We start from the raw sequence: 11,123 nt of genomic DNA, 5'->3' as shown, positions 1-11,123 counted from the left end.
GTACGACTGGGTGTTTATTACAATACAGATGGTCTTGATTATACTGGCAGTGATATTCTATGTGTAATTAACATTGTGGGTGTCCAAAACACAGCACTAATCAAATGACACTTGTCTGGCTTTGTGGGTTTTCTCAACCGCATTACGCTGAAATTCCTCCTCCACTATTTGAACAGATGAGACAGCATTTGCAGATGCTCCACCCCAAAATAAAAAGAATATAAAAAAAACCACATGCTTTTCCTTATGCATCGTGTTTATTTGCAACATTTACACGGATAAATGTGGAAGGAGAAAAAAACTGCAAAAATAAATATGTATGGAGTTTTATTAAGTTTAAATGTCAAAATATGAGCACTATGTGATTTTAATATGTGTGAAAATGAATATAAATGAATGTCATTAGAGATGGGACCCTCCATTATTAGATCTTTCCTAGTTCCTATTTTGCATTTTCTCCTGCCTTTAAAGACAGGCTGGAAATAACTAAATACATTAACTCACTATTGTGTTCTGCTGCTTGTATATATATTACATTTTCACGCTATATTATATTTCTACTTAGTTCAGAGGGAAATGTAGAACTTTTTTCCTGCATCACATTTAATTGACAGCTATACTCATATGATAATCTTGGGCATATGTATGTACTAATGCATTATTAAAGAGCCAGTAGGTATAAACGTGTTCAAAATAGTACCACCTCCACAACATTAAGATGCTCCTCACTGTTAAAACATCCACAGTAATATTGCTGTAATAAAATGTTTATAAGAAAACACATGCAGGCAATCATTCTGCAACATTTTTATTTTTTACTTTATGCATTTGCTCCTCCTTGTGTAATGAGTTTTGTTTTGTTTTGTTTTTTTGCATTGTGGCTTTTCTACTTCAAACATCTTACATTTCTTCCATCACTACCTTTATTCCTCACATTTTAAAAGCATCACTCCCCGCAAAGCAAAAACTGCACTCAGACTGCCAATCATGCTCATAATATTTTCTTATGTCATGCGCCCCTGTTAACTTTTTTCTGTTTCTCAGTAATTACCACCAATGTATAATTTCACTGGCATATGTCCATTGCGCTTTAATGTCTTTACATCCTAGCTTCTGCATAATGTCCTTTAGAGAGGCAACAAACTCGCCCAGTCATTTATTCTAAGTTGTTAATTTTAAACTTCCTCTTGTGGCATGAAGTCCTATTATATGCAGTCCTCCAAGTAATTTAGTTAGTTAATTAATGGCCCTATGTAGATTTATTTAGAAAACAACTTTATCAGCCTGCACAAAGCCCCACAATTGGTTTATTCAGTGAACCATTTGCACCCCAAACAGTGAACAGAAGTGGCAAACGTGTTCCGTTTGGTGCAGGACTGGAAGGCCATTGGTCGACTGGGCAGCCTATTTGCATATACCGGAGCTTATAGTCCCGCAGCAAAGTCAGAGTTGAACACCGTTGTGATTCGACCTGACATAGCACAAGTGGCGGATTGCTTGCATGATTTATGACTTTTTTTGTGCAGCATTCAGTAGCCCTTCAATATGACAGTTTGCAAGATTGCAGCAGCTGGGCTGTGCGTGGCGCTTGTTTTATTTTTAAATACTGCTCAGTGTACAACTACAAGGTATTTCACCTATGAAGAAGACGCACCCGGGACAGAAATAGGTAATTTGTCTCAAGATTTAAAGATTGATCCAGCTGATGACCCTGACACTTCATTCCGCTTTATGCAAGAGAATAACTTTTCTGTGATTCACATGAGAGAGAACGACGGACTTCTGAGTGTCGCAGAAATAATTGATCGAGAGCAGCTCTGCCCCAGGACTCCCCGTTGCTTCATCACCTTCGACATCGTGGCCTTCTCCAGGGAGAAGTTTCAACTCATTCACGTGGAGATCGAGGTGAAAGACATCAACGACCACTCTCCCAATTTTCCTCTCAACGAGACAACTCTGGAGATTGTAGAAAATGTGCCACTGGACTCTAGATTCCCTCTGCAAATCGCGCTCGACCAGGACGTGGGAGACAACTACATCCAAAGCTACAACACTTCCTCCTCCAGTCATTTCTCTGTTGAAGTACGCGATCGGGAGGATGGGGTGAAGTTTGCTGAACTGGTGCTGGTGAGGCAGCTCGACAGGGAGGTGGAGGACTCCTACACTATTGAAGTCACCGCATATGATGGGGGAATGCCTGCAAAGTCCGGGTCAATGACTGTGAATATCAAAGTGTTGGACTTTAACGACAACAGCCCGACTTTTGAGCACAGCTCTCTGAAAGTTGAGCTGAATGAAGACTCTCCGGTAGGCCACCGTGTTCTCAGAGTGCACGCGTTTGATCCCGATGACGGCATAAATGGCGAAGTGATGTACGCGTTCTCCGACGGGCTGTCGTTAGAAGCTGCGCGCCTTTTCCACCTCGACCCCCACTCCGGTGACGTGACCCTGAAGGCGCTTGTCGATTTTGAGAAGAGGAGATCATATGAGCTGAGCATCAAAGCGTCTGATTTAGGCGCGAACTCTGTCCCCTCCACCTGCAAGGTTTTGATAGATATCGTGGACGTGAACGACAACGCACCAGAAATCAGCATCAAACCCATGACCTCCAGCAGTGATGGAGTCGCCTACATCACGGAAGCTGCAGCGGCAGAGAGCTTCGTGGCTCTGATCAGCACCTCGGATAGAGACTCTGGCTCCAATGGGTACGTGCGCGTTAGTCTGCTCGAGCATGTGCATTTCACCCTCCAGCAGGCATATGGAGACACGTTCATGATCGTTACCACCACCACTTTAGACAGAGAGAAGATACCAGAGTATAACCTGACTGTGGTTGCAGAAGACCTGGGAAGCCCACCTTTCAAAACTATCAGACAGTACACTATCCGTGTAACAGATGAGAATGACAATTTCCCTCTGTTCAGTAAGCCACTTTATGAAGTTTCAGTCCTGGAAAATAACATCCCAGGCTCATATGTGACCACTGTTGTTGCTCGAGATCCTGATATGGGAAAAAATGCCAAAGTCTCATACAAACTCCTCGATTCAGAGGTACCAGGCGGCTCTTTAGCGTCCACTTATGTTTCTGTGGATTCCCTCTCAGGGTCTTTGTATACTTTAAGGTCCTTTGATTATGAGACGCTTCAGGAGATTGAGCTGGTCATCCAAGCAGAAGACAAAGGTTCCCCTGCTCTGTCAAGCACATCAACAATCAGGGTCAGAGTTGTGGATCAAAATGACAACTATCCATATTTCACCTTCCCTGTCCTTGTGAATGACTCTGCTGAGATTCCTTTGCCCTTTAATGCACCTCCTAGCTATCTTGCCCTTCGTGTAACAGCTGAAGACGAGGATGATGGAGTGAATGGAGAACTCTCATACCAAATTGTGCAAGGTGATCTGAAGCTTTTTACAATGAACAAAGACACTGGAGAGATTGGTTTAAAACAATGGCTGACAGCTGAAATTGGGGACGTGCTGGAAATGAAAATCGCAGTGAGTGACAATGCCAGGTCCCCGCTCTCTAGCAGTGCCACTATTAGGTTTGTCGTCTCAGACACAGAGCCCTCCGAAGACCAAGTTGTCATTGTGCTGCGGTCAAGTGATGAAGAAAGCGCCGGCGTTGATGGCTCACTAATTATCATCATTATGCTCGGTGGGGGTTGTGCATTGTTGCTGATTGCAATAGTGGTTGTAGCTGTGACATGTAAACTCAGACGTGGGGGGAGAAGCCGTGGCGCCAAGAGAGAAGTGTGTCAGGGCCTGTTTGATGGCAGGCCCCTGCCCATGCTTAGTTCAACAGAACCAAACATTTACACAGGTCAAGGAGGCTTCTTCCATGAGAGGACCTCTTTGTCTCTCGATGATTCCTGCCTGTATGAGGAGAGGAGCAGGGACTCTGAGACGAAGGTGAGTAAACTACATTTAGTCTTGTTTTTCTGTTTTATTTTCCCTCATATTTTTATAGGATGTTTCCTAGTACTGCTTTGATCTGTGTGCCAGAAATGGAAACTAAGCTCTCTCTTGTCACTTTGTTCTCTTAGATGTTCCTGCCCTCCAAGCATTTCCAACCAACATCTGTGTGGCAAGGTGACAAATACTGCTTGCAAGTGAGGTAAGACAACTAAATGAATGTCTTTTCTCAGATCTGATGCTTTACAAACAGTGAAATCAAACTAAAAAGAGTTTCTTAAAAAAAACAGTACTTCACACACACGCGCGCACACAGTCACAGACACAAAACATACAAGTTGCTTGTGGCATCTATGCAAAATGAGGTTAGATGGGCAACAAAGTTCCGTGCTGTGTATGCAGAGAAAAAAAAGTCATCAATAATCAAGCTAATGTGATGCAGTTGTGCCTCATACTGTATTTGTTGATTGCATTTGCAGTGGGATGAGCAACACTGATCAGCTGAGCGTGAAGGACAGTGGTAAAGGGGACAGTGACTTCAACGACAGTGACTCTGATATCAGTGGCGATGGAGTCAGAAAGAACTTCAGAACCTTCCAGCCGAGGCTAAAGAGTGAGTTTTCCTGTATGTGTTTAAGTTCAGATAAAGCAAACCTTCACCAGAAATATATAAATGATCAATTATTTTAAAATATATGTAAAATCTTAATCTATAAATGCTCACCATTATTATTTTATTAAATTCATATTGCTTCTATTTCAGGTGCAGCTAACGGCTTATCAGAGGATTGCCAAGGCACCTACTGTGCAATACAGCCACAGAGCTTCCGAGCCCCTAGAAACACTGCATACACAATAGGCTTTTCCCCAGCGCCTGTCTTCAACAGTCCTCATGGCTGCCCTGAGTCTTGGAAGGACTCTTGTTATGGCACAAGTCAGCCCAAGTCCCGGAGCAGCATGCAGACCTTCTCCAGGACCAGAACCCTTCCTTCCTACTACCCTCAGCAACAACACGAGGCTCGTGGTGCAGTCAGGCAGAGCCCAAATATTGTGACTGTGGCTACAGGTTCGGAAGTTGCAACTGTCTTTTAAAAAAAAAGGTTATTCCAAGTGTACATAGAAAGTGTAAATATTTTTTGTTGTCCATGTGGGTCATTAAAACATGGACATATTTATGATAGAAGACATTTTTTCACAACTGCAAAATTTTATTTTACATCTTTGAAATTCAGTTTAATGCACTCTGCACGCTGCTCATTCTTTTTCCAATAAAGGTGTGATTGAAATACCAAAAAGGCTCATTCATTACAAGATTTTCTTCTCCAAATGTGGTGACACGGCAAACATAATAAAATATTGCCAATTAATCTATTTTAATTGAACAAAATTTAGTTTTTCAAGATGAAGTGGTATCCCCTTGCCATCAGAAACCACTGCCTGAATTGGTAAACACATAGAACTGTTCCCGCAGTTTGAATCAACATGATCAAAACTCCAGTCAGATATGATCAGATGTAAAACCTGATGCTGCTGCATTACCTGAGAGACTGGCTTTGAAGACTCCTAGGTTGCTCCGTGGAGTTTCTTGCATGCAAATGAGAGAGTAGAACTGGTACTCAAGTGGAAAATAAAGTACGAACCATTATTCCTACAAATTCATGCTGGGTGCTGTCACACCTGCTTTTGCGCTTTGAAATAATTCACATCACTGTACACAACACAGAACAACAGGTATTATGGTGCTTGACAAATTCCTGCCTGTCATTGCTGTGAGGGACAAATCCTTAGCCCGTGAATATAAATTCATGTACATTCATTCAGAAAATAGCACATAAATATACAAGTAATATACAGTTTTCTCATGCAACTTGTCCTCTGACACTGATAAACCATGTTCTTGCCAAGCTACTCTTACATTTGCCACACTGGTTGCTATTTTTCAGCTCACTTCAACCAGAAATATTTAGTGACAGTGCGAAGTGCCTCAGGTCCCAAATAGTTTATTGATGAAACACTGATGATTTTTAAAAGCCAGATATACAGAAACCTGGCCTACAATTAGCCAACCTTGACATGATTTTCAATCTCAAAGCTGTAATGCTTGTACTGTTTGTCTCCTCAGAAAGACCCATCATTGGTGAGTACAAGTACAAATCCAGGACAGCTACAGGAATCCAGAAAGCCTATACCTAAATTATGCAGGAAAAAGATCAATTAAATACATCTCTCAATCAAGAGACCGTGTCCATGGGGAAGTGCTTGAGTTTTCATCAACAACTTCAAAAGTACGGGCCAATTTTAATACTGCTTTTCATAAACATTTTTCCAAAATTTCTTCTGAGCTGCGTTACTGTACTTACTACTCATGGAAATGAGCATTTTAAACAGTATTCAATACCTGCTGATTTTCATCTGCTCATGTCCAAATTTGTCACAATATTCTGTCCTCGTTATTTTAAAGGTCGATTTAAATAAGCATTTGATTTATGGAGGCAAATGAGAAAAGAGTTGAAGCTGTGGCAAGTTACATAACAGCCATTTAAGGGACATTACTTAAGAGGAAATAAATAGTTGTGGAAAAAAAGCTGTAGAAAAAAAGAGCTCTCAGTGGAATCTGATGACAGCCTGAGCCATTACTTTTTTTTTTCCTGTTTTCTGTTCATCTGCAGGAAGCGGGGGCTAAGGGCAGTGCTCATTTGCATAAGCATAAATACCTGCTTTTTTAGTTTTTGATAGCTGTGATAAAAGCTGGAATGCAGTGGATTAGATGCCTTTTACATAACACCTAAAGCACTAACAGAGTTCTCACACATCACCTCAATGTGCCTCATGAATAAAGGACAATGTTCAAACCTTATTCCATATTTAATCTGTCATGGCCACCTTTTTTTATTGAATGCTTGTATTCTGCAAAGTCACTCCAGTTCGAATATTGCTAAGTTATTCAAGGCCATGCAAAACAAAAGGCAAACGATTAAAAAGAAGGTCATATTTGTGCCCCCAGTGATGTGTACTGGTCTGACAGATATCCAATTGTACACAGAAAGAAAATGCATTTATCAATCAATACAGTATGGTTCCCTTCGTCATTGCTTTGTATGCTCCTTGTAGGTCAAATAAGTTGTGCACTGACCTGACAATTTATGCCACAAGGTACATTTATAAACACAGTTTGTTATAAATTGCGTGTCTGTCAGAAAAAGCCATTGTTAGCAGGCACCATGTTCATTTATTTTCAAATGGATTTCCCATTAATGTCCTGCAGCAACTCTCGCAGTGCATTTGAAATCTCCTCATAGTAGTAGAAAGTGAGCGTTTTAGACCTGGTTTTCAGCTCATCAGTAGTCTACGGACAAATGAGTCAGATCTGCACACGTCATTTCTAGCCTCAGCACCCGTGGTTTATTTTTGACAAATAGCTAACTATGTGACTGTGATTATGCTGTTATGGTCTCTTAGCATTTCAACTTTGAGACACAATTCCCCAGTGTACCCAGCATGTACAGATGGAGCTTTTTTGAATCACTGTCATTTTGTGCTTCAGGCCGATCCCAGAATGCAATGTTTTGTACGTCTCACACCTCATCTTCATCTTTGTCTGAACTGCCAAGTGTGGGTATTGACTTTTGGATGCTTTGAATTGTGAAGCTGGTGTGAAAAAAAAATAACACCATTTGTTTTCCACTTGACAGTTTTTTCTAGAAGCAAAACTTTTGTTTATGTTCATTTACTATTAAGATGTCATCTGCATCATTTACATGTAAGCCTATGTCAAACTATGGCTTTTTACTCCTGTGTAAAGTAAATGCCTGTAATTGTGACAGTGAATGAAAAACTGTTATTATGATTATTGAGATTATGGATTCAATTTAATCACCGACTAGCAGAAACCTTGATTTTATGACTCACTATCCAGGCCACACTGAGATTATGAACAATCTTAAAGGACGGTGTGTCACTTTGGGAAGAAAAAAACTGATTTGTTTTCTTGCTGAGAGCTGAAGAAGATAAGATAAGAAGATCAATATCACTTATATCAGTCGGTGGGATCCAGAAGCTCATTAGCTTAGCTTAGCTTAACAAGGCAACACATAACAGAACAGATTTATTGCTTGACCAATGCATGCTGACATGTGGCCTTCATCTGGCAATTCTTAGCTTAGCACAAGGAGCTGAAATTGGGAGAAACAGTTAGCCTTTTCTCTTTGGTTGCAAGGCAACCAGACTGCTAAAGGTCACTGTAATTGTAATCTCTATAAACAGATATCTGCATGTGAATATGCAGGCTCTGCATGCAAGGGACAAGATTTTTCATACCAGACATTTTCTGGTTTCCATCTGTCGTCATTTTGTAGTCCGAGTAATACAGAACAGTCATTTTTTTGAGTTTGCATACAGAATAACTGTCTGTGCAGAGAGAAAGAGAAATCCATGGTCTGAAATGAAATCTAGAAACCATCAGCCATCAATTTCTGACAGTTTAGCTTCTTAATAGCTTTTTTTATTCAGCATCCATCGTTGGACAGCAAATAGCGATTGGGAACAGGGAGTGGTGACCTGAATATCAGGTTATCCCTTATTTCCTGTAGCTGCTGGTTACACCTCAGACCCCCAGGGGCAAGTCATTAGCCAATACTTGATAAATTCTCTGATAACTGTATTTGTGGGATACCGGGACAATAAATACTTCTTCACATAGATGACTGCAGATTGTTTTATTCTCGTTTATGTTATTGCTGCCGAAGGTATGTTCTTAAAATAGGGCAGAGCCAGGATTGCCGTTTCCCAATTTCTCATCTTGGAGCGAGGCTAAGCTGATTGGCTACTGGCTTCCGGTTATTATTGAATGGACAGATACGAGTATGGCATATCTAACCTTTTATGTAACCTGCAAAAAGAAAATGAAATGCAGTATATTTATCAAAAATGTGGAACAATTACCTTAACCTAGAATGCTCAGCTAGCCAACTCCCCCTTTCCTGCTCTGTTTGATCACACATTGCATAAAAATGAGTCTTGAAAAGTGAAGTAAAAAAAAAAAACTCGCTCTGGATTAGGTCTCTTGCCTGGATCACAACCTGTAATATTCAGTACCCAATGCCAGACACTCAGACTGTAACAAGGGATCACAGTGTGCTGCCTTCAGTTGCACTGCTGCCATTCCTGCACTCAGCCTTAATTAATACAAGGTGTTCTTTCAGTTCTAGACTGTATTGTTTTATATATGTGTCTTTACCTTATGAAATAGTGCTTTTGAATATTTTTAGGACTCAGAATATTTGTTACTTTTCAATTCCTATAAACACTATTGCCACGGTTGACGCTGGCCAACCGTGGGGATGTGAGGAAGGAGGACCCAGGCGTGGAGCTCTGAATGCAAACAGTGCGTTTATTTACAGTGAAAATGGAAAACATAACAATAGATCCCCAGTGCGTTCCCAACTCCGGTGACATGTCCTCTTCCCAGTCTAGTATCCCTGTCTCCGCTTCTCAGTGTCTGAGCACCCCATGCTCACTGCCCTCTCGTCTCCATGCTTCTCCTGGGGAAATAACAGAGAGGCCGCCGTCAGACACACCACCATGCAGCAGACTAAACTTAGTAACTGGTCAAGAGACTAACGTGAAGCCACGCAATGATCCAGTGTCGGAGAGAGCTCCACCATACTCTTAAATAGCTCCTCCAACGGGGCTTGATCAGCTGTGTGATGGTCTTCAGGAGTGGTCAACCACCTGGCAGGGCCACACCTACCAGGCCTGAAGGCGCCTGTAAACAGGTGCTCCCAGACACACACACCCACACACACATACCTGCAAGCAGGGAGAACAAGGGACAGCAACACCAAAAACACATATAATATAATACAAGTCCATAACTGCTCAGGGACCCTGGATCGCTCAGATCCAGGGTCTATTTTAAACGATAAGTCCAGATACCTCTCAAAAAAGGTCTTTTGGGTTGTTTTTGTTGTTCTTTTGTTTTAAATGAACAGCCTTTAACTATTAATTCAAACCTTTAATTATAAATTGTTAGTTATAAATCATAAATTGTTCTCACCTTGTGTCTATTTACAATGTAATGAAAAGAAAAGGCAATTTTAAGAATTTAAAAACAGCTAAAATAAGAACATAAAAATCCAATTCAGTGCATGTTTGTGTATCCTTTTATTTTTTATAAAGAATATATTGCCTAAGGCCACATACAGTCATGTGAAAAAGAAAATTTTCTCAGGACTCTATGCAGTCCTGTGAAAAACTGAGTATACCCATGATTCTTTTTTTTTTTTTTTTTTTTTTTAAATGACATCAGAAACAGCAGTATGCGACATTACGTGATGGCAGAGCTTCAGTTCATCCTTTGTCATTTTTTTTTTTTTTTTTTTTTTTAATAAATAGGACAGGGGGAATGAATGAGAGAGAGAGGGGGAGAGAAAGAAAGAAAAAGTATACCCATGATTCACTAGCTTGGTGAATCACCTTTAGCAGCAATAACTTGAAGTAATTGTTTTCTCTGTGACTTTATCAGTCTCTCACATCACCGTGGAGGAATTGTGACCCACTCTTCTTTACAACGTTGCTTCAGTTCATTGAGGTTTGTGGGCATTCATTTATGCACAACTCTCTTAAACTTCTGCCACTGCATTTCGATCAGGTTGAGGTCTGGACTTTGACTGAAACACCTTGATTCCTTGCTTTTTCAGCCGTTGTGTTGTAGATTTTTCTGTTTCTGCTTGAGATCCTTATCCTGTTGTATGCAACAGTTTGGGCCAAGCTTTAGGACAGATAGACTCACTCATAACTCTAGAATACTTTGCTATACAGAGGTGTGCACAGTCATGGTGTGGCTACAAATCGAACCTACATCATCACATCTCTGCCACCATGCTTGATAGATATGAGGTGTTTATATTGATGTGATATGTTTTGCTTTTACCAAATGTGGCGCTATGTATTGCGGCCAGATACCTCTACTTTGCAACGTTGCAAACCTAAGTTGTGCTCCCATGATGTTTCAGAGAGAAGATTTCTTCAGGCAGTCCTTCCCAAGCCATGCTTTTTCAGTCTTTTTCTAATTATACTGTCATGAACTTCAATATTTAAAATGGCCTGTATAGTCTAAGATGTAACTCCTGGATTGTTTGCAATTTCTCTGATTGCAAGATTGTGGTATTTTGTTAATGCACGCTTGTTGCTCTGGACCATGCTCTGCTTTT

The 11,123-nt window shown here is 40.8% G+C and overlaps 1 protein-coding gene across 2 annotated transcripts; it reads left to right on the top strand.

Moving 5' to 3' along the window:
* The first annotated feature begins 1,467 nt into the window (after window positions 1–1,467).
* Window positions 1,468–5,207, top strand: LOC308409339 (protocadherin 8). Of its 2 annotated transcripts, none has more exons than XM_080901996.1 (4): window positions 1,468–3,909; window positions 4,044–4,114; window positions 4,392–4,525; window positions 4,676–5,207. In XM_080901996.1, the coding sequence occupies exons 1-4, from the start codon at window positions 1,546–1,548 to the stop codon at window positions 5,002–5,004; spliced, it is 2,898 nt and encodes a 965-aa protein (XP_080758122.1). In that variant the 5' UTR covers window positions 1,468–1,545; the 3' UTR covers window positions 5,005–5,207. The 2 variants fall into 2 exon arrangements, with proteins under 2 accessions (XP_080758122.1, XP_080758121.1); XM_080901995.1 differs by having other exon boundaries at window positions 4,392–4,537.
* Window positions 5,208–11,123: the final 5,916 nt, after the last annotated feature.

Source organism: Rhamphochromis sp. 'chilingali', assembly GCF_963969265.1.
Source record: "Rhamphochromis sp. 'chilingali' genome assembly, chromosome: 14".
NCBI classification, from domain to species: Eukaryota; Metazoa; Chordata; class Actinopteri; order Cichliformes; family Cichlidae; genus Rhamphochromis; species Rhamphochromis sp. 'chilingali'.
Note: the sequence above shows the minus strand (reverse complement) of the source record. Positions and strands in the feature narration are given on the sequence as shown.

Bases quoted from the DNA above. Each gene is read 5' to 3' on its own strand.
- LOC308409339 (XM_080901995.1), top strand. From the start codon at position 1,546: ATGACAGTTTGCAAGATTGCAGCAGCTGGGCTGTGCGTGGCGCTTGTT. The intron at 3,910-4,043 runs GTGAGTAAACTA...TTGTTCTCTTAG, and splicing joins GCAGGGACTCTGAGACGAAG to ATGTTCCTGCCCTCCAAGCA. The intron at 4,115-4,391 runs GTAAGACAACTA...TTGCATTTGCAG, and splicing joins AAATACTGCTTGCAAGTGAG to TGGGATGAGCAACACTGATC.